Source organism: Temnothorax americanus, unplaced genomic scaffold (assembly GCF_048541705.1).
Source record: "Temnothorax americanus isolate GAGA-0224 unplaced genomic scaffold, ASM4854170v1 Scaffold28, whole genome shotgun sequence".
Lineage (NCBI taxonomy): Eukaryota > Metazoa > Arthropoda > Insecta > Hymenoptera > Formicidae > Temnothorax > Temnothorax americanus.
In genome coordinates, this window is record NW_027509421.1 from 1199326 (window position 1) to 1223709 (window position 24384).

The window sequence follows — 24384 nt, forward strand, 5'->3', positions numbered from 1 at the left end:
AAACTTTGAGGCTCAGTATCTTTATTTTTTTTTTGCCGGAAAAGGTACTGAACGTTATACCACGCATAAAGCACACCTAAATTAACGTATATTCACAGTATCAAGCAAATCTAAAGAAAATCGATTTTCTCTAGTGTATAAAGACGAGAGAACGTCCTTAATCAAAAAGCGTGTCAACTGCCATTTTTAAAATCGTAAAACTCTCCAAACGGCGTTCGGCCATTACCGTATCGCCGCTGAGTGCCGCGGAGCTCACTCGGATTTTAAAACGTCAGCCGAGTAGAATAACGACCGTTTTTTTTTTCTCCCTTTCTCGCGCGCGCGCGCTACATATCGCCCAGACATTTAATCCGCGTCCTAAATCTGTCGTTTAATCCAATGCGTCGATCTAACGATTGCGCCACGTAAGGATCTATAAACGAATCATTACGGCCAAGTAGTTCATCGTTATACTTAGTCAATCAACGTACAGGATCTAGCTTAGGCCGACGTTCGGTATATCGCGCACACGATCTCTGTTTGTCCTCCGCTAAGTACAGGATGAAGCACGAACTACACCGTGAACCAACACAGCCCGCGCGGTCGCGAAGTTAGACGAATTCTTCGTCACGCACAGGTTGTTTTCGTTGGTTCTACATGCGACGAATTAAATATGCAGAACAAGAAGGGTGAGGAGTATATGAATATGGATCAGGTCGCCTCTAATGCGACGACCTCTCGCGCGGGTAGTCTTCCTTTTCTCTCTCGGATATAACGGATCTCTAGAGTTATATAAATATTTGATTCGTTCTAAATAAATTCGCATATCGGCTCATAACGCATAGCGTGCGGGGAAGAAAAAAATTTCCCGCTGGAAATAGCGCGCGCTCCATTTCCTCTATTCCCCCTTTCCTATTTTCCCCACGATCGGAAAAGTTTGCGGGCATCAAAGAAGAAAGCTCGTAAAACACCGAGCAAACTTACGGTCCTATATCTCGATTCGACGGCGGCCTGACTTCTATTACAGAGTCACTATCCTTCCGCCAAGTATATTACAGAATCCTCGAGATGTAGCATTCGTGTCGCGCCGCAAGTACGCTATACCACCCGCTATACGTGTTCCCCGCCAGGTTTTACGATTTCATTTCTGCTACATCGTTAATTAACCAATTAAGCGATTCAACCGAGCTCGTGTTAATTTATCCATGCACCGAATTCTTCCGTCCCGTGCGGCGGCGCGACGTCGAAAATCCAATATTGTAAAATAAATTGAATAGACGAGCGAATGAAAGAGATGTGTCACTTTCCCAGGAGAGTCAACAAATAATTATATAATATAATAATAGAAAGAGTCACCTTTGATAGCTTTGCTGAGCTATCTGTATATATATATATATATATATATATATATATATATATATATATACGTAGAACTCTATTAAATAATTAAATTAATTAGGTTAAAGGAAAATCGATAAGATAAAAAACTACGAGACAAAATAATTGCACGTTACTGTCTAACGGTATGCCTAATGTAATGAAATTAATTCCAGCGATGATATCTCATATGTCGCATTAGCCATCTTCCAAGTCAAGAGTCTCCAACGTCTGCCAGATAGAACACAGAGAATCGCACAAGAGCTTCCGGCGAGCAGGTGTTGCCGCAGTCGCAAAGGGCTGCCAGCATTATTCTACCTTCGCGAAGACCGTCTGCGAGTGCCAAGTCTCGTCTTCGGGGCGGGCTCAAAGCAGCGAGAGATGTCTTCGTGGCCAATTAGAGTCGCGCATGTTGGCAGATTGTGTGGCGCGAGGAGGTACAATGCTTTTCAAAAAATCCCCGTTGTGTAGCAAATAAAGCGACCAATCGACGTCACGATTCTCGAGTGCACGATAATTTATTAACGAAATATTAAAACGTTACGTATCATTTCAAAATTCGTTTATCCAACAAGTTTCCTCCGGTCGATTTCTTCGGGACATTCTCGTGAATAAACGCGTTTTCGAAACTTCACGAAGAAAAAGATATATAGGAACGAGGGCAGGGAAAGGGGGAGAAAATGCGGCTGGTTTGTGCCGAGACCGAATTGCCAAGACCCCGCAAGATCTCTCGACTCGATAACGTACGCCGGGTTTCTTAACTCGAGAGAATATAGGGTCGGATCTAGATTTGAATCACGTAGAATCACCCGCGTCGGTTCTTCGCCCCCCCCCCCATAAGTCGTGCACGCGTGCGTTTGGAAATCGGACGCCCCGATCGCAGATGGCGGAGATCCCACAGCGTGTACCACGCGCGCGACGGTTAAGTCGACGTTTCGGATTTCGGGGCTTCCAAATCCGGCGTTTGTGGCGTTACGACGTGCCAATTCACTACCCTGGATACGGTCAAATCCGCCATTTCGGCGAGTCCTCCAGAATGGGATGTCGTAGTTTCAATCATGCAGCTTCTAAATAATATCGTCGCCCGAAAATCCCAACGTCCCCGACGTTCCATTTTCGAAAAGAAATAATTCGCCGCTATACAAGTCGTTCGTCCCTTTTAGAAACCCAACCCTACGATTCCTTCAGAGAGGGAAAGAAAAATGGAAAACTATTACCCGCGAGCGTGACTCGAAAATCCTTGTGACCTAGTCTGGACAATGCGCCGCCCTTAATTTTCCCGCAACGAGCTTGCGCCCGCGAGCATACCTGCATACCCAAAACATCCCGCGCGACGTCTTCGAGTTCGATCGAGCGTGATGCATTTAAGGGGCGCAAGATGCAGGGGGGGAATGGAGATACGGGGGAGGAAGCGCGTACTCGGAGAACGTATGTGCAGCAGCTGTCTGTCTTCCAAGTGGCATTAATAGGTCTTTGTTTCACTGCATGGGTGGGAAGGAGAAAGTGAGAGGGAGGAAAAGAGAGAGAGAGAGAGAGAGAAGGGGGAGATGCCCAGAGCGCGTCGTTCGCACGGCTCTATTATATTCGAATGTGGAACAGATATCGGTTGTCGATATTGCCATTCGCCCGTCTAAATATCCGATCGATCGATCCCTTTTCTCGCGTCTCTGTAACCACCCCCGGCACCCTTCGCGGCCTTGCCTCTGCCATTCTCTCTCCCTTTCGGCTTTTCTTCGTGCGTCTTCCGCCGACGGCAATTCCGTATTCTCGCCTCGACTTCCTCCTCATCTATTCTCTATATACATCTCTCTCTCTCTCTCTCTCTCTCTCTCTCTCTCTCTCTCTCTCTCTCTCTCTCTCTCTCTCTCTCTCTCTCTCACCGCAGCCGCACGCTGTAAACGGCCGTTATCGTGAACGGCAACCCTAACTCGCGATAATGAGCTCACGTCGGCGTACGGCACGTATCGCTCGATCCGACAACGCGCCGAACGATCGTTCCCGATGGAGATGGTGCCACGGTTTTTCTCTCCTCGCGCTGGATATACGTTAATCGCGCCAATGGCTCGTCGGCGAAAGAAGCGTCGACTCGAACTACTGGAAAAGTTAATCGCACGCTGTATCGCAATCTGCACGAAGCACAGAAGATTTCCTGAGCGCTAAAAGCACTAAAATTGTATTGTCTATCCCTTTAACGATTCACTGGCTCGATAAAGACGCAATTACAAGATCTTTTACAAATTGTTCGCGCGACAAGATATATATCTTTGTGCGATAACGCGATTACATCTACGAAGTGCAGCTTGTCGAACAATTTTAATCTCTCGGTCTCACTGCGCCGCGCCCCGCAACAAAACTGTTAAATTCTTCTTTAGGGTGTCTCAAAAATTCCTCTTCTATGACCTATGCGGACCGATAAAACTGAAGTTGCAAAAACCCGTGGCGGTTTGCGCGCGCGATGGAGATGGAAATAGCGACGTCTCTCTATACGGGAGTATCTACTCCCGCATTGATTATCGGGCGCACGATAAACCGATAAGTCTCCCTTCTCGTCGAAACGTTAATTTAATTATTCCCCAGTCGCCTGCTCTCCGTTTTCACGGCGCGCTTTCGGATTCCGTGCTTTCCTCGCTTTCCGCGCCCGCGACGACACACACCGTCGCGTTATCACGACCGGACCGCTGCCGGCTCTGTCGGCGATAATGAGCTCGCGATGTCTGCCCATTAGGCGATTCGCGCGGCGATGCCGAAATAATATTCGCGGATATACGGTGCGAGACGCGAATACGCGAAGAGAGGTTGCGGAGAGGTTCCGGATGTTCCGATCGCGGCGTGTATTGGCACGCGATAAACCAGCGACAGCCGCGCGGCAGACAGATGCAACCGAATCGAAATTGACTTAACTGTTATACGTATATATCACCTGCGCAGCGGGAGTTTATACATGACGCGACAGTTTTATTCCACAAAAGAATATTGCTACCGTATCGTTCGACAAGGACGGTTATCAGCGCACGCGGCGAATACGTTATCGCTCGCCCGCAGTTCTTTGAAGCTTTTCTTTGAGTGACGGGGCGCCTTTGCAAGATTAAGATAAGCGTTTCTTTGTGTCATTCGATTTGAATTTTAGATATACGAGCTGTCAGAAAACTCCTATGTTACCTCGCAACGAATGCTCGAGAAACTGATCGTCATAAAACTGAAAATGTTACTCAAAGAGCTTTTTAAGATGTCGAGAATATAGATTTTGGAGAGATAATTTAAGATCTTAAGAATATCGTTCTTAAAATTCTTTTTTAGGCTATCAACCAAGTAAAGCGTTATCGCGGAAGGAAACGGTCGATGCTTACTTGAAATCCTTTCGTTCATTGAAATTCGAAAATAATGAAGAGATTGAAAATCGATGGTAACAGAAACACGCCGTCAATGCCTCGTCAAATCTGTTGCGCCGCAATTTTCACTTTATCCCGTGTTCACTTCGGACTTCCGAGAGAACAGTCGAGTGTCTCATTCCTCCCTTCATTCGTCGGTCATCGACGGGAGAGAAGGCCGGTAGATTATTGCACCGGTTCGTATTTATCCGGCGGATTATCCACGATTACTTGGCTCGTTGGTGGCCGGCGAACTCGCACGCCCGAGTGTAAGACTAACATTGTCGAAAATCAATCGATCTCGTTCAAGGCCGGCTTGCGGCATTTTTGGCTTTCGCGAACACCGCGCGCGGATCGGAAAACGTTGGTCGAAGCTATTGTATCTTCCGGCGAGCGTGGTTAATTGAAAAATCCCAAATGCGCAGTGTGGAAACCAATATGACACGCGCGAACGATTCTCGCGATCTCTCGTCGGTCTCGAAGTCGGAGTTCAAGACGAGAATCACGGAGCGACGCGTTAATCCGCCGGTTAATCCGGAGTATTAGACGCGACCGCCGACCCTGGCCGGATTAAGTACGAAACGTCTGACAGAAGGTACTGACCGTGCTCCACGTAATAACTGGTCTCGTTGTACCGCTCGTCCGTGAATCCCGGCCTCTTCGCTTTCAGCGCTTTCGTTTCCAATTTTGCCTGGAACAAAGAACGTATAGTAGATAAGAGACTGCGGAGTGGTCAGCCGCGGTTACATGCAACTTCGCGGTATCCGGTATACATGGAATAACTGCGCTCTGGTGTACACGGGACGTATAAAAGATATAAAACAATAGAATTTCGTGAAACAATAGCCCGGGGCCTCTCTGACACTGAAAAAGGGAATTAGTCAAAAGTGACGAGAATGGATAAACGTAATTCCGCGAGTGATAATGGCGCGAAAATACACGGCGAGGATATCCCTGGTTATCGAGTGCCCTTAACTCGAGAAAGCAAACTGTATTTCGCCGGGGACGCGACTTCGCGCGCGCTCCAGTTTTTACTCCGCTGATTAATATCCGCGCGAAAAAATCGCGGTTATGCCGGATTTATGGCGGACCCGATTAAAAACGGAGATATGCTGGCGTTTTTTGTCACTTGCGACTGAAATAAAGGGCGCAGTAGATAGGTAAGTGGACGAGCTAGTCCTGGCTGGCGGCTCCATACGCCGCGCTCGCGAGAGAGAGAGAGAGAGAGAGAGAGCTGACGTATGGCGACGATAAATTTATCGTACAAAAAATTCCCAGCACTTCCAGACAATAAGGGGGCACGGGGACCGCTGACAACAGCGGGCAGCTGGAAAATAGAAACTCACGGCCGCGGTTTCGCGGGCATTGTCAGTGACCCGCAGCAAGCCGGCGTCCGTTTATTGAATTATCACGTGGACGTTTATTTACGACGTTTATTTACGAAAAAGAATTACGCGAGGATATCGCCCATCGAAACGGATCGATCACGGGGAATGGCGATACGTCCTGGACATGCGTAGAATTTAAGATTTCCGCGTTATGAGAAAGTACCGGTGTGCACTCCGATATGAATCCCGATAGCGACGGTAAATCTCTCGAACGACCGAAAGTTCCGTCGTTCGTGCCGCGAAAGCCCCGCGAAATTTTCTTAACGGCGTGGTCTACACGTGTTCGCTGAAATTTACGCGGTCGTGTTCGTGGAAGCGAGGAAACGGCAAAAGGATACACCGGGACTAGTTGTTACGTCGTATGGCGTGGCGAGAAACGCGTGAGTTTCGCAAGACCGCGGAATGGCCGGAATTACGCGGCGACGGTGACGTCGTCGTCGTCGTCGTCGTCGTCGTCGTCAGCGTCGTCGTGGCAAGGCCGTCAAGTGCGACGTAACGAGATAAGTGCAAGTTTGCATAAACGTATAGCATGACGAAGGCGAAACGAGAACGCGGCTGGGACTGCCGTCGAGCGCGTGCGCCTAATTAAAAAGTAAAACGCTACACCGTACGCTACGTGCACGCGCGCATAATGCGCGCCGCATTTTCGCCCGCTCTGCATCCCGCGACGCACCTCGCGCTTGCATCTCGCTTCGGTTCGGAGGCTCGATTAGCGCGAAACAAACGTAAATCACCGGGGGTTACGGCTGATGCCTCGTCGTATACGCCGATTCGAAAATTCTCTCATTAAAACGGGGTCGCCCCTGATGCGCGTTCCGCCAGTGGATTCGGCCGTTATCACGAGAATTGTTGCAATATGGAGCAATAATTGAAGCAAATATTGAGCAGCGCGCACTTCGCGCTCAAATCCGCGGGATGGTCGCATGCCGCAAGTGGTTTTCTACTCCGAAGGCCTCTTGTACGTCCCGTATATAGACAGAGTAATGGACGACCAAGAGAGCGACAGCCGCGCTGGCCTCCCACGAAGGGGGTTTCCTCACAAAGGAATCATTTTAATTAGATCGTTAATTAAAATTAATAACGACATCCGGCGCGCATCGCATAACCGCGTTTCACTCGTTTGAAACAAACGGCGCATTACATTATTGGATCCTAATATCCGTGTACGCGACACGTTTTAATTAACGCAGACAATAATTAGTCGAAATCGCGAGAGCATCGACCGGCGTAAATCCGATTATACGGAGCGTTGCGCGAATTTTCGATGGCCGATAGTGGCGTGCGGTACGATACGATCGGACACAGCGGTATCGATAGAGACGAGAAAGACTTCTCTATAGACATTACGTGTTCATCAATAATTATCGGACGTAACCGCGAACGTCTTCCCGGCAGAAACGCAATTAGACTGTCGCAAAGATTCGAGCGAAATGGGAAACCTCACGCGAGTCGCGGTGCGTCGCAAATGAAGTGACAACGCCGTAATCAAATTTGGTATACCGCAGAAATAACAATTCTACGACGGCTCCGTTTCGCAAAATTAGATAAAGTATCGATAATCAAGTACTCGCATCTCGCATATAATATTATTAATAATTAAAGTACCCGCATATTTTCCCTTACCGAGTTAACTTGGTTATAATCGTTTCGGGAGAGCGCTACACTGAATAATGTATAAAGTGCACAATCGCATTTTTGCACCGGTGCATCGAGTTAGCGTTGCATTACAGCTAATTATAATAATGATCGGCTATTTTCAGCCCGCTCGTTTTCGCGAGAGCGAGATAGCAGATATTAAATGGGAACATTTGTGAAAATTAATATGTATATTTATACGTCGGCCATATGCGCGCGCTGCTGGGACTCAAACAAGCTTGCTTCGAAAGTACTACTAATTGCATCGTTCGAAAACGCGTTTCATAATTGACTGAACGATAACACGAAGTAATCAATTGCATACTTTATAGTAATTCAACGCGCGTGACAACACATTCGGAAGTAACAAAGCGTAAGCAACCTGCGCGACAAAAAGCATATATTAAAACGCTACAAATCAAATGTAAAGTACGATAAGAGAAAGATAGGGTGGCTGTTTGCGGAGGAAGATATTCATGGCTGTTTCTTATGAAACAATCAATCATTCGCAATATCGAACGATAAAATCTTGTCTACAAATTTATGATCGGAGCCACAACACGTGTCACGCGTATAAATTTTCTTCGCGACAATAAACGTGATAAATTTTTCGACAGGCAGTCAGTTTTCCTGCCGAACACCTAGTCGTGTATCAATTCAATATACGCTTTAAAAAAAAATACGAAATAATTTGCCATCTCGTGAAAAATAAAACAATTGGACTCCTGCTCGGTCGAGCACCTCGTTAACCGCAACAAGGGTGCTCGAAATTTTTGCTTAAATAATTAACGCTCGCATTACGTATTGTTTGCAATCTCGGGGTGAAAATGTTAGTTACCGCCGCAAACTGCAGAACAAGGCCGACCACACGACAACGACGACAAACGATGACGACTACTACGACGACGACGACGACGACGAGAAGAGGAAACACGAGACCCTCCAGACTTACACAAAGAGCATAGAATTGCGAGGCGCGATGTGGGAGGGGGCGCGCGCGAGAGAAGAGCGAAGTGGCGAGGTCGGAGAGGCAGGCAGGCGTAAGGGGCAAAAACCACCCTCGAACCGAGGCTCGGTTTTCTCCGTTTAAGCCCCCCTCGCGCGAGACGATATATCCTCATCCGCACGAATTTTCGCGCCACTCGGCTCGCTCTCTGGACTTTCGGCTGTATCGACCGGCCCTAAAACATCCCTCCCTTTCACTCTCCAGCCTCGAACGACCGTCCGCGCGCCCCGCCTATATGTCGCCTGCGGGTCTGCTTCTACCTCCGTCCCGCGAGCGACGGTCTCCCTTGCTCCTGGGGGAGGGGGCGATCGACCGCGTTGCTTTCATCGTCCGAGGGTTTCCTCCAAGTCCCGAGAAGCTTTCCTTCCCTCTCACCTCTCGCCGTCTCACGCGCGCGGCGTGCCATTTAAGCTTGCCCTTCGCCCAGTGTAGACTCCTTCGTCCTACATCGTGATTCTAGAAAACGCAGGCCCCTCCAACTGCTCCGAGCGCGAGACAGCCAAGATATATATTTATATATCGGTGCGGATTTACGCAGGAAAACCTCGCAAATGGGATATGCGCTGTAATATATCGTAAACCGCGTAGAATGCACGGAGCGGGAAGACAAAGAGATACATGCCAGTCGGTGGCCCTCGTATACGTGTATAGTGTATACATTCCGATTTCGGACATAGCGAATTCTACCGCATCGAACGCGTGTCTGCCTTTCGCGCGTACACACTTGCGTAACACGCGTGCTGCACGAGACGACGTGCCCATTCCCGCTCGCGAGTATATAAATGGGGCACAACGCGATCGTCTTCCCGCGATAAGATTTAACAGCCGTAAAATAATGGGGGAGAACTTAATCATCCCCTAAGTCGCGCGCAGCGGCATATCTTACTTCGTCATCGAGTTACTCGCGCGCAACGTTCTTTCATCGCATGCATATTCGCCGGGTTTAATTTACGACGTGTTGGAACGGAAGAGAGAGAGAGAGAGAGAGAGAGAGAGAGAGAGAGAGAGAGAGAGAGAGAGAGAGAGAGAGAGAGAGAGAGAGAGAGAGAGCACTCGCCACTCGCGCGGAGAGTCGGCGAGATAAATTACTTTCGCGCAGCCGGATGTAACGTATCGTCTACTTTAGCGAGGACGGGAGTCGAGAGTTTCTTTGGCCGCGCGACGCGCAAAGAATTCCACGATCCCGCGACGAAGCACGAGACGGAGCACGGGGAAAGGAGCAAATCCGCCGCGCGAGAGGTGACGTCGCGGATGGTAGATACGACATCCAGCGTAATGTACTTTCTCGGCGCCGGGTCGCGCCGCGGCAAAAAGAGCAAGCGAAACGGTGAACGACCATCCAGCGCAAATGCACACACGTATACGCGACACAAACGCCTCGTCGCGAATCTCTGGCACACGCGGCTTGTCGCCGCCTGTTGCTGTACGCCGTACGTTGCTCGCCGCGCGACGCGCGTTTCCGGTAAGGCGGTGGATTTTGTTTCGATCGTCGCCGTCGCGCGCCGAGAATCGATTGGATCCGTCACGTTTGATCGGGAGAGACGAGGAAACGCGCGTCGAGTAATTCCTCTCCTTTCTCGCTGCTTACTCATCCGTCGATTCGCGCAGCGATACGTTTCTCGCTCGGCGAAACTTCCTCCGCTGGAAGTAACACGGCCGCGGCGAGGTGTATTTTCAAGCGCGTCTTATAAAATGCGGGGGAAAACGACGCGCCGAACGCGAGTTTAAACACGCGCCATCGAGTTTACTTAGATCAATGGTGGATTAACGAGCTATTGGCTCGACCCGCCGGAGTGCTCGCTCGAAACTCTTAAGCGCCTGCCTCGGGAAATTAATTTCATGGCTATCTTAGCTTAACTCGAAGCGCACTGTAAACCACTGTGGCCCGAGAGTGAGAAAAAAAATTAACGACCGACGGTGATCGCGTGGTTAATCGCGGAGAAGTAATAGGATGAGGGACGCGAGGTGGAATAACTCGCGTTATTTCTTTCGCGAGATATGCGTCGAAAAAAAATTACTTTTAATTTCGCTATTTTTATCCGTGATGTTTCTGGTCGTTATGGCCGGTCGATTGGACATCTGCTCGACCGCCACGTTAACGTATAAGTGCAACGTAACGATCGCCGTTCTGCGGAATAATTCTCCAAAAAAAAAAGAAACAAAATTGCAGATTGCATAACACCTCTCGGCAATTCTCTACGCGACAAAGACGAGTCTACGAGAAGATACATATACAGTCTCTTTTTTATTTCGCGTGCTATTCTATCACGATTGTTACAACAACATCGTTAACTCTTGCTGCATCGTAGAGCGGACTTGTAATCCGTGTATACAGCTAAACGTCAAAGGCTATCAACGACTTCTCGCAACACAGTGACTATACCGACAACTCGGGTTTCTCAAAGCGCGCGGCCCCGGCTCGCCGCCTCTCGGGCTGCGTTTATTTCGTTAATGAGCGAGCGAACGGGCGTGCAGATTAATGAGGCTGTGCCTCGCGGCTGACGCTACGACGCGCCGAATATCGACGAGGACGACCGAGATACGCAGCGGCGAATAGATGGTGGGTGGATACGCGTGATCTGCGCCTAACTCGGACCCTCCTCCGGCAGTCCTCCCCCCCGCGCGCCTGTCGGTCGGCCCTCGGTGAGTTACGAGGGCTTGGAAATGGACATCCATACCGGTTCCATGGTTAACGGTATACGGCCGCATAACGCGGCGTTAACCGACGCGAGAATCACTCGGCAAATCCTCGATAACGCGGTGCAGTACACGGTACACGGCGAAACGATTCGGGAAACATATTGAATGACGGGAATAGCGATGCGTCATAATCGATCGATGTAATGAAAGTCCTGGAAACGTAATTCCAAAAATCGGTTCAGCGCACGAGGAAAAAAAAAGAACGAGCCTCTCCAACCAATTGAAGTTTCCAAAGAGGTCTGTGGCAAAGTAGCTTAAAGATACTTGAATACCGAAGTAACTCATAGCGCCCGAAGTAATTCGATAGTATCCTTGAAGAGCGCGGGCGTTTCGTCTCCAATTTAAAAGCGACCTCCTTTAACATCGCCGTCGGGCTGTAATCTATTAAATCGTTCCTCTCAAACAGTCGGCGCAAACAAGCCGAATATGTTTACCTTCTTCAGATCCTTGCTGGCATCGGCATCCTCGGCTTTTCGCTTCTCGGTGATCTTCGGCGCTGGGACCGCCACCGCCGCCTCCCGCAGGGGCTTTAATTCGACCTGCAATGAAAATAAGTAAACCTCGTTATTTATTTCATTATTTATTCCTCCACACACACATATTGGACCGGTTGAAATAGCGCGCTGACGTGACCTTAATTTTGCTAAATACCGTTTTTAATCGTCGCGCAAGCCGAGACGGTTTAAATAGATAGATTAGCGGCCCGCGGGATGTCCATCGGGTACAATGAACACAGACAAGGCATCATCGGCCATTGTGCATCCGGATGTTGCCCCGTTGTTGTTGCCGCGGCAAAGGCACGGGACGGCATCGATTTATGGTAATTCGGTTAACTCGTCTCTATTTTATGCGCGCATTTACGTTCCACATACTAATCCGGCGTTAATGGGACGAGCAAATACAGAGGGGCAGAGTCCTTCCCCACGAGTCCGGGGAGAGCTTGATTTGGCGCTTGATAATTCGACACTGCTACGCCCACCCGGTAATGACTGTCCCTTCCCATCGATTAGCGAAAGGACAGACGGGACGGACGGAAGAACAATCAATCGATCAGTGATTTACATCAAATCTTAATCGGTGTCGCGAATATTGACGCGAACCCATCGAGCTTCACGCTGCTTCTCGAAATCCGCCCGAAACGCGATACCGAGTCGCCGAACGAACGTGTCGTGAATTAGTAACCGTTGCGCGCTTCCGTTTTAGTGCATATAATTTAGTTTTCTTAATTAACTTAAACGACGAACGTGAAGTGTGCTCCTTTCAGCTCCGCTTTCCTACGCTTCTTGCATTTAAAGCGAAACAAGGCGTAAGGGAGGAACAAAAAAAATTGAAGGTAATTGTAGAAAGTGCAGTTGAAACTGAAAGACTTATGGGTGTACGTGGAGGAATTTTAGAATCCCAAGATGCCCCCGAATGTCCCTCGGAAATGTAGATGCTGCAGTTCAACTGAGGGTTAACACAATTACGCAATCGCGTGTCCCGCGCCATTTGCATAACGAGGAATTAACGGGATTATATCGCACGTCCTATTAGCCGTCCGTAATCCTGTCACCGAGAGAGATCTGGATTATAGACAAACTTCTACAATTATAAATTATAAATATAAACCCGTGGAAAAAAAATTGGATGAAAAGAAAGAGGAAGAAAGAAACAATATCGAAGAAAAAGCGCACGAATTAAATCGTGACTCAAATATTTCATTAGATATATATAATGAACTTAAATGTCGCGGGACATTCAAACATTTCGCTGCGGTATTATCGGTATCGCGGTCCATCGAATTCTGCGGTTTATTACGAAATTCACCGCAAACGTGCGTGAATCGCGAGCGGTTTTCGCGATCTAGCGTACAACCACCAGCGTGCAACCGACAAATGGCGAACGTGTGAATTCGGACGACCGGTCGGACGAGTTATAGTCCGCACCGGCTGACATATCGAATCGAGATCGAAAGACCGATCGGACACGCGGGTGCCGTTCCGCAAACGTATCGCCGTACACATTCGGTGCGAATGAGGCTTTAGGGTCGCTATAGGGTCGCCCCTGACAACGCCCTTGCCTGCATTGCGGTAGCTCTTTCTCTCCACCCTGGCGATATCCTTCCACCATGACACTCGTCGAAATGTCCTACGAGAAAGCAACGGGTAGATTCGCACGTTCTTGGCACAATCCATGATCTCGAGAAGTCGCAAAGTATCCCGCAAAGTGTACAAAAAAAAATGACGTGTGTCGACTATCGCGTCGAGAAGACGCGGACGCTCCCGAGAGCGTGATTTGCGCTCGTCTGGATGTCTTTCGCGTTTCGCGCCTTGATTGCGGAATTGGCTTGGGCCGCGATTCGTCTCCCTTAAAATAGCCGAAAACGCGACGAACGAGACGCGAAAGCTCCCGTTTTCACGGTACGTGATGGCGGCCGCGTCTCATGTGCATATGTGTATGCGCGGCCGCACGGCCACATGCGTGATAGGTCGAAAACTTTCTTCTACGTACGGGACGAAAAAGAAATGATGAATAACTGCTCGACATGAAATTTCTCCCGCCCGCTGTGTTTCGCGGAGAGAACCGCTGCTATTGTTGCGTCACACTTTTCTAACAATTAGATCCCTCCGTGAATGCGTAACATTGATTTGCATTCGGGAATATTTCGAGAGACCAATTTGTGAAAAGATTTATCATCGAAAATTCATTCTCGCGAGATGAACTTGACAAAAAGCTTATAATAAAGATATAATGAGAAGTTTGTATTGTACTATATTTATCGAGTCCAAATCTCGCGGAGAAGACGATTTCCGGAGTTAAAGCGACCGCCGCCGTCGCCGCAAACTCGTCTCGTCACACGGTATTTATGAATAAATCCGTGGAACAGCGACCGCGCGCACAACAAAAGGGACGTAGGTATAAGCGTCGCTTTTCTTCGGGAAAGCGGACCGCCCATTGGGATTCATCCATCACCGGCGATATAATTGAGAAAGCAGATCGCCTGCGTTCAGGATTTACATTTTCAGCGCCACCGCTGGAACTCAATTTATCCGTTTACTCGCGCGTCCGTCCCTCGGACGGACGGACAACGGACAAGCGAGGTAATACACTTCCGAGTCATTAGCGGGGTGTCCCACTTTGTGTCCTCGCTGATGCCGCGAATTTTTTTATGAATTTCCGCGGCCACGCCGTTTCGCCCGGCCGACGTTTCGCCGGCCAAATTGCCATGCTTATCAACTTACATTTTGCGGGATACAAGATGAAAATGCGCGAAATTTTTGCAACCTAACGCGACTATTAACAATGTTAGATATGCACGAGAGCACATGTAAATATACAATAATGTCTTGCTACGTGAGACGTCAACTATTTGGTCGCATGTTCATTTCTACCAGTGTAGATTAAATTTAATCTCAATTTAACTTACTCTTTTATATCCTTTTCTAATTCTTAGAGAGAACTAAAAAAAGATATAAAATAAATTAAACCGAGATCAAAGATAATCTGCATTGATAGAAATAGGCATCAGAAGGCCAAAAACTCAAAAAAAATTGATAAACGACCATGAAAAACGACGATAAAATTCTTGTAACCGTGTTCATAACAAATAAAGAAAATGATTGCTTTTCGTAGCGAAGTGACCGCGCGCTACTTCCATCATCCTTGACTGAAGCCGTCACCCACAGAGATCTTTCTTTCACCGCCTTGACCGAGTGCAGCTCGGTATTGCATATACTATATGTCTCAATTAATCGTGCGAGAACGCCGCGTTACCGTCGACATTTAATCGCAATCACTGGTCGCGTGTAACGTTTAATGCCGGCTCGTTAGTGTTTACACGTTTATTACCGTGTCTCGATATATATAACGTAATTCCCAGATTGACGTTTCCGGCATTCGATGATGAAGAACACGGAATTGGGAAATGAGCTTGGGGGCCAACGCTCGCCGGTCTGATTGAACGTTATTATTATTATTATTAAGTCGATTATCACGGCGATGGATCATTCCATTAGCGACGTGAGTGTCCTCCGTTAGTGCCTTCATGAATATTTCAAGGTATATATATGCGTGACTGAGCTTAATGATTCCTGAACGATAATAACTCGTCGCCGATTGATTCGGTGCCTCGGCTTAAAAAGAATGAACGATTAAAAAACGTACGCGTTCATTATCGAGATGAAGAGATGAAAGGAAACATTAGCCGTTACAGTGACCGCGGGATTTAGCATGAAAAGAGCTCGAAGCAGGCCCAATATTTCAACGTGCCCGATCGATCGGCATTGCACGGGAAAAAAGTTTGTCAGGTATCATCGAGTCGCGTTAATTAATAGTCGCTCCGAGTAAAACGGCCATCCCATCGGCAACGGTGGCAATAATAGCCACCAACGCGTGACAACGATTTATCATTTACTGGCGCGTTGCACCATAACCTAGCAGTCGTTAATCTTTATCACGAAGAAACTCAACGCTACGAGCTACATAACAATAATATTAATCGGATATAAATATTAATGTCGAGGTATATATCGACGCAGGAGTGTTCACGGAACTGCAAAGAAAAAATATATGTAGAAAGGACTTTAAGGCAATCGTGCTAAGAGCCAAGTGTTCCTCCGCTACGATACTTGGCTGAAATATTTACAGCGACATAAACAAAAAGGAATCGAATGCGTAAACGGGAGCTGGAACGCGTGACGCATTCACGATTAGAACGCTGTGCGAGATACCGGGTCGAAGGGCACGATCGCGTGTCAACGCGGCGAGCTTTGTCGCAGGAATGAATTTATCCGCGCGCGTATAATTCACGCGGAATGGCAATTAGGGGAATATTCCCGGTGTACAGTGGGCGTAAGATTAAACGAGAGGAACGACGCGACGAGAAAAGGCGCGGTAGTGCGGTTGTCCTCGCGTCTCTGCCTTATCCGAATCCGAGAATAATTCGAAGCAAAGCGAGCGTGAGAAGCGACAGCGCGGTGGAAGCGTTTAGTCGCGACTTCGTTAAGCTCGGGATGATGCCTCATTTCCTAATGGACGCGGCACGAAGCCGGGCCTAGCCCCTTTCTCTCTCTCTCTTCCTCATTTTCTCCGTCTCCGCCAAGCCTCTATATGTCTCCCTTTCTTCTCCCTCTATATCTAATAGTTAAATACCACCGTCGAACGGCGGGCGCGAAACGGCGAAGCTTTGTTAAAGCTTTAACTCCCCGCCCCTCCCCCCCCATAGACCCGATCCGCGCGTTTCACCTGCAGACGATGATTAGACCGGCAAAACTTTTGCACGGTGATTATTCACGGGGTGTTACGTTTCATCTACGGATTCTTTGATCAATTTGGAGCCGGCTGGCGTGAGCCATAACAGAAATGGTCGACGGGCGGAACGACTATAGGCTTCTCACGAGTACAAATACCTTATTCTTCATTTAATTTCCGTGGATCAAAGAATTCCGAATTGATCAAAGAACCCGTAAACGCACGTTGTTGCCGGGTCCGAGAAATCCCGCGTTATATCGCCGGTTGTAAAAGCGAAGCACAGAAATACGAGCCATATAATTTCGATGTTAAAGGCTATTCCATCGCAGGACTTCTCTTCGCTGCTAAAATATAACTTCGCAATAAATTACCCTGTAATAAAGGAAAAGGACTTGAGCGGGTACTATATTGCTATATACGCGAAAATTCCTTCGATGTAACTACGAACTTGCAATTTGTCTATGTGGCACGCAACCCCACTCTCTTGTAGTTCATCGAATTGTTGTCGCAGCGATTACAATCTTCCAAGACCAAGCTACTGTTGTGTTGTTTGATCAATCTCGTATAATTTACCGTGAAAGCTGCGGTCTGAAAGCTGCAATATACAAGCGAAAATTGCACGAAACGGTTGCACCAGCAGTGTTGCGGCTCTCGAGCGCGCGAACGCACATTAGAGCGTCGTTCTTGAACGACGCATATAGATACACCCAGGTTTTGATCATCACCGTGACATTTTGTCACGTAAAATGTCTCTAGCGCGCAAAAATTAACGCTTCGACGGCTGACAAAGCGAGACGGTCTTTCGTCGCGAAATATAATTAATGTCTCTCGAAAGTCTCTATAGGAAACCATTCGAAACGAATTTTCGTTAAAACGCGACGTTAGATAAAAGACATCGTCGGTCTCGTGAGGATAACGTCAACATCTCACGTCCCCACGTTATTTAACTAACCTTGGTTAGCTCCTAGAACAAACATCTTCCTTCGACGTTCTCTCCGAGATTGCGTTAAAACTAGTTCATACAACCGGGACTGACGAAGTAACGTCGTTTGCGAGATACTCGGACACTTTATTTACCCGCGATATAAATCTTCGGGACAGTCTGACCTTTCGCGAATGGCTACCGCCATCCCGGGCATAAAACTGAAACTGTTTTATCAATACGAAAAACGACGAAGTGGCGTCGAGAAAAGAGGAAAAAGAGAGAGAGAGAGAGAGAGGAGAGAGAGGAGAGAGAGAGAGAGAGAGAGAGAGAGAGAGAGAGAGAGAGAGAGAGAGAGAGAGAGAGAAAAAGGAGACCGGTACCTCGTGCACCGCCTCCATCGTCTTCGCCGTTCCGTCGTATTTGCCGACGAAACACAATTTGCAAGTCAGCGCTAATTTATTTTCACCACGGACGGATTTTTCAGGCGGAAACTTCGCCGGCGAAAACTGAGACCCGACACGCGTCGCTCCGCGCACAAATTATTGCCAAGTTTCGACGCGCATTGAGTTCGCGCGGGTGATGCGCTCTCTTGTGAAGCAGCAAGCTAAACACCGGGTGCACCGCAGAGCGATATAATCACTGCGCTTCACGATTATCGGGGTGGACCGCGGTATGCCGCGAGGAAACCGGGAATACGACGGTTCGAATCGAGTTGACATATCGCGCGCTGCATGCGGATACAGAACGGGCGGAACTTTCTCAAACATGATCAATAAGTTAAATCGCGATCAGTCATGAAACTAAACTACGAACGGGCGCATATACGTCCCGGTCCCTAATGGGATTTCTTCAGCGATATGCGTGTACATATTTAAAAGCGTAGCATTGAGTTAACAATCACGTAGAATCGAGGACGTGGCTTTGAATTGTTGATTAAGGAAGTATTTGCAAATATATTGCAAATATTGTTGTTAGAAACGTTTGCCAATTCTCGGGGCTTAGCCGTATCTCGCATAAAATGTGCAGAAACAAAACCTGCCAGCAGCATAATACCCAGTTACCATAAATATTTTGCAAACGGCTGAGCGATCCTCTCGTCGAGCGGCTTTTGCAGAATCGTCCAGCTGCATGAAGTACGCCGATATATAGTCGTGTGGTGCACATCAAGCCAGGAAGATACAAAGAGGATATATTTTCATGTCTAACTTATTCAATCCCTAGCTCGCTGCTTCTTCCAGGAATGTTCCGCGGACATAAAATTTCTTACAAAGACAAAATTTTCAAGCTTTACACAGCGCCAAAATACAAAATCTGTCCATACGCGTAAGCGCTGGTCCACAACCTTGCTTCAAAGGGTATTAAGCTCTAAGCCGTAAAAAATTGACCGATCACAATCGAGTGGTCAATTTCTTACGGGCTTAGAGCTTAAATATCCTTTAAAGCAAGGTTGTAGACCGGCACTAATTACTTGACGTCTAAAATCACCTGCGCCCAAAACTGTTTCTTCCTACGGGGAATTAGCATTATTATCTGGCATTGTTTAAACGTTCCATCGATCTCGTCTAACAGCGAGCACGCTCGTACGCGCCCCCGGATCGAACAAGATGTTAAACTTCGCGTGTCTTCGCGCAATCAGATACTTCCACTTCAACGCGAGAAAGTTTGTTGTAACCGCGCGAGCCATTACGGCAGAAATCGTTCGTCCTTCAAAGATGGGCGATGGCGATGATGGAAGAAAGAAAGGAAGCATTCGCGGCAACGCACAGCGCGCGGGACAGATTGTAATGGAAGTAAGATAAAAAAATTCAGAGGCGCGGGCGCGACGCAGAATATTAAATACGAAACACGCGCCAGGTGAGTAACCGCGAGTTTAATTAAATTACACGGGGATGGGAAAAAAGGGGCGATGTGACGCGGCGTAATGAATGCGCGACACGCAACGCTCTCTGATCGGTAACACTCCCTTCTCTCGAAACTATATCGGCGTATCCTCCAATGCATAATAAAATACGCGGGGAAAGAAAACGATCGTGCATTTTTTTTTCTGCGCGGGTAAAACCTGTCGAGAGAAGGGAAAAAATGACCCTTCTCCCAAACACGGGGGGCGACGAGTAGTTCTCGGGCATCGGCCGCGATGACACGGACGCACAAAAAACCAGGCAGGAACAACAACAAGGTTAATTGAAATGCGAATAACGAGAAAAAATGGCACGAACCGGAGGGAGAACGGAACGAGCGGGCGGCACGCGATGTCCTTTTGATCGGTCTCTTGCACTCTCTCCTCTCTCTTTGCGCGCCCCCTCGTCTCCGCCGCGAGAAAGGCGGAAAGAAACGAGAGAGAAAGGGAGAGAAATGATCAAAGAGGGGTTGAATTGCGTGCCAATATCACGTATATTCCGCGGCACGTACGATTCGTACACGTAGCACTGTTCTGGACACCAGTGGCGTATCCAGAAACCGGATTAAAGCGCTGCAGCATCGTATATATAGAAAATATTAATTATGCACCCCTTTCAACTTTTAGGTGGTTGACACCCCGCGAGACACAGGGTGCGTGTTCTCAATTTCGATCCACTCGCGATTTGCGTTCGGGCAGTCAGTTCTCTGCAGGCCTGTTCTTTTTGGCCTGAACCTCTCGCACGGTTCATTTTTCCTCTTTTTTCTCCTCACGTTGAAGAGAAAAAGAGAAAAGATAAAAACCGTGCAAGAAATTTAACTAAAAGAAAAAAAAATAGGCCATATGATTTCGCAATTTAAAAGTAAAAGGCGATTAATGTGCGACATATCGAGCCGCAAGAAATGTGCGATTGAAATGCGTCTGTCTTACATAATTTTACAAAAAGCTCGAGGTATTTTTATTATACACAAACGAAACTTATTCGCGATAAATCGTGCGGCCTTGTTACCGGGTCTCGTTCGACGAGCGCGCAACTCGTAAAAAGTGCATTTAGATATAAATATAATATCGCGCAATATCTGGAGACGCATATTCGCAGCGTCTCTCCCTGCGTCAGCTGCTGAAATATCACGTCGACGTCGGAATAATTTCCCATTTCTGCATGTCCCTTGAGCTCTTATTTTTAACAAAACTCGCCGCGCGGCAACGGCGGCCCCGGCGCCGCGGCGTCCCTTCACATTTCCTCGACTTTCCATTCCGCGTAGAAACGTATTTCTCGCATTCGCTATGCGCGGCTGCCACGGCCGCCGCTCGATCTTGCTCTCCCAAGAGCAATAGGACAAGGCAACGCTTGTACGACGAATGAAAAGCCGGGAGTACGAAATTAAAAGCATAAATATAGAATTCTTTTGTGAGGGGGGGGGTAAAAAGAACGCAATCCGGTACCCGTTATTATAACATAACTTACGAAGACCTAATTACTTTACTTTCGCGGAGATCGCGCGTAAACCTCGTGATTTATTTACGCTCTTAAAATTAAATGTGATATAATTTATAGCGACTAATTAACCCTAATCCTCGAGTAATTAATATCGCTCTTTTTTCCCTTAATTCCCGTAATATCCGTTATTAAATTAATGGTTTTCTTTTCGGTATTTACGGGTAGGGGATATATCCCTCGAGAATCTCGCGCCATCCACCTATCGACGTCGTGTCTGTATAAGCAATGGGCGGAGAGGGCGCGTTTCAACTCCCCCTTCCCCCCCCCCCTCGATAGCTACTACTTGTAACGAATGTAACGTGACGATGCATCGGTGTGCACTCAACGTCGATGGTACGCTCCCGTGGATGTACCGGGAGTGAAACGCCCGGTGCATTAATTAACGTCGTCAGTAGGTATGCACCGACGTTAACCGCCATGCACTCAGAATAACGAGGACGGCGGGAAAGGTCGGGAGCGCTTGTTCCTGTGTTCTCCGGGATCGACCGGAGTTACGCGGTCAAGTAATATGCAATTTAATTCAATACCTCGAAGTTAGTTACGACGATCAATCACCCGTTGGCGCCCCCCTCCCTCGTCCACCCCCTCCCGAACAGGAGGGAAACGGGGGACGCCGAAGCCGCTCCCAAATCCGCGATCGCTCGCCCGTCAAAAACTTTTCGCGGCCGAAAAAAGAACGAATGTGTCGAGAGGAATCTATCAATAGCGGAAAAACACCGGTTTGCTCCCCGCCACGTAAGCTCAATGTAAATTCTGGCCTCTCTCTTCTCGGGGGTTCGCATCTCATCTCGCGCGCTGTACGCTCCTCCGTTTGTTTCCCTCCGGCGCGCGCCTTATTCTCATCCCGCAGATGCACCGTGGAAAGCGAGACGCTTTAATTAATTTCCTCGTCCCGGTGCAAAGCGGCGGTTTGCACGCACGAGAACGCGTTTCAGCGAGCGAAACGACGAGTACCGAGAGGTGCTGACATTTTTATTCTGACAAAAAAAAAGACGAGAGGGAAGAGAGGAAGAGAGAGAGAAGGTTGGTTTCCGTGGTGAATATATGCGAAAATCGGAGGTTGGCGGCGAACGGCAAACGGCGACGGAAAAAGAAAGAGATGGGAAAAAAGAGAGAAAGAGAGAAACAAATTGAAGATACCGGCAATTAAAAACGTTCGTAACCAGTTCACCACGTGTTCCAGTCACGAGTACACGAGTGCCTAGTGCCTACGTATTTTTTCGAGGATATCGACTGCATTCGCTCGAACGACGAAGCGCTTCCACGAGAGAGCCAGAAAACTGTACGAGCGTTATACTAATTGGGCCAACCCGCTCATCTGCATACGCCCTCGACGTCAACTATGCGGTATCCTCCTTCCCTCAGAATTGCAGTATATATTTTAATAAAAAGAAAAAAGACAACGTCATCGTGTACCCTCGCGAAACTAGTTGCGCCGTTCGTGTTTCGCCGAGGAGAGAGTCAAGGTGCACCGAACATCGTATTTTTAAGCGAACTGAAAAGCTAAATGGAAGCCGCTGTCGTGCCCGTCATTAGATATAATGAACGTTTAATTATAACAAAAAATTATGTGGTTCCGGACGAGGGTATCGTTCCTACCGTGGTTATTATCGTCCCCCGCGCGCGCTCCGCGGTATTCACCCCGCGGACAGGAAGAAGAATTACGCGCTGGCACGCATCGTGGGCTCCCGTGTCTTCACGTGCCCCCCCCCCCCCCGCGCGGTGTGTATTAGTCACGTCTCCCCGACGCGCAATTGCAGTCGCAGGGTGGAATTTTTTCCACCCTGCCCTCGTTTCCGCGAGTAACGGGGCTCGCGAACGCGACGTCCGTGACTTATCGTTCTCGTCTCTCTCTCTTTCTCCGATACAAGAGGGCAAATTTTATTTCGTCTCGACGGCTCTTCCGCCGCTGGTCGAAACCGAATCCAACGAGAGATTCGCTCTTCAGCGCAATAATAATGAACGGCGGAATTGTTCGAAACGGATGGAAACGGTCTCGCGTGTCGCTTCAAGTCTTCATGTACACGCGGGATTCCCATCGCTCCGCGCGGATTAATTTTCTCGATAAAAGATACTGCTGATGGTACTGTGCACGAGATTTCTTTAATCCCGCTTGCAATCCGATTCCATTTTAACAGCAATCGTAGCGAGCTCTTTAATGTCGAGAAAGCGCTAATAGTTATTGAAACAATATAAGCTCTACCCACCCGCGTATTAGAAATCGTAGTTAAGCCTCGCAAGTTTCGCTCCGGGAACTTCATTACGCACCGTCTGACTGAAGTTTTAATAGCTGTTACCACTTTGCTACGTTTGCCGCTGTAATTTAACAGGTTTATTGTTCCGTTCCATAAAGTATAGCATACTTATAAGTACTACCATTGCGCGCGCATTCCGTAATTAAACCTGCGGCGGTTTGTACTAATTAAAAACTTTCGGCGTACGGCCTCCCTCGTATCGCAAATTGTTTTTCGAACTGTTCATTCGCATGTCGCGTAAAGTTTTCGCGGTTTAACGGTTTAGTTTCGCAGTTTAAGGAGATTGCCCTATGAATTTCGAAACATTGTAAAAAAAAAACTCGCACTCGTTACAGAGATCGGTCTTTATACGCGCGTGAAACAATTATTCCGCTGGGATAGATTTAAGAAATCGTGATGCACGTGTTTAATTCTTTCTTTCTTCCTTGTTTTCGCGTGCTACAGCTACAGGTGCATAATTCGCGAAGTAACGTTTCTGCAGCACTTCGCATTCCCAGTTAGTCCAGTCACTATGTACAAAAAAACGGATTATAAAAGACATAATTCTGACCCAGGATTTTTCTTTTGGGGGGTGTTGGGGGGCTCAAGAAAAGCTTAATCTCAAGTTTTCGACCTCTGTTTCCCGCTTGCTTTTTTTACGGGAGTAAAAAATGTGAAAAAATGGTTTTTCCGCGATAACTCGGTTTCTAATAAAGTTACAAGGTCGAATCGGAGCTCATTTTAAAGCTTTTTTTACGCTCTACAAATTATGTCGTATGACATTTTTACGTATGATCGATTGTTTTCGAGACATCGAACGAGAAAGGGAAATAAAAAAGTATGAGAGAGATATATTTAGTTTTTTCTTTTTACTCATTATTGTCGTCCGAACTTGCAAAAATGCTTCAAATAAAACTTGTAGAGCGTAAAAAAACCTACAATTTTTATTTGTTATTTATTTTATTTCGTTGAAAATTACGCCTTGTAGAGCGCCTCAAAGTGGAGAGTCGTCGTCATCGCGTTAGCGGCGCGTTGGTTACGTCGATACGCGGCACCGAACGCTTTCGCTAAGATTTCCGACTTTATTGACGCAAATAAGAAACATAATAAGTGTTTTTTAAAGAAAAAATCCCGCTCTACAAGTT

The 24384-nt window shown here is 47.7% G+C and overlaps 1 protein-coding gene across 3 annotated transcripts in view; it reads right to left on the reverse strand.

Moving 5' to 3' along the window:
• The window catches only part of LOC143899603 (pseudouridylate synthase RPUSD2), a 121516-nt gene that overhangs the window by 27745 nt on the left and 69387 nt on the right, over positions 1–24384 (reverse strand). For all 3 annotated transcript variants that reach the window (XM_077409995.1, XM_077409994.1, XM_077409996.1), the window contains 2 exons: positions 11888–11992; positions 5328–5415 (listed from right to left, as the gene is read on the reverse strand). In XM_077409995.1, the coding sequence (XP_077266121.1) occupies positions 5328–5415; positions 11888–11992 (193 nt within the window). The remainder of the gene's footprint in view (positions 1–5327; positions 5416–11887; positions 11993–24384) is intronic.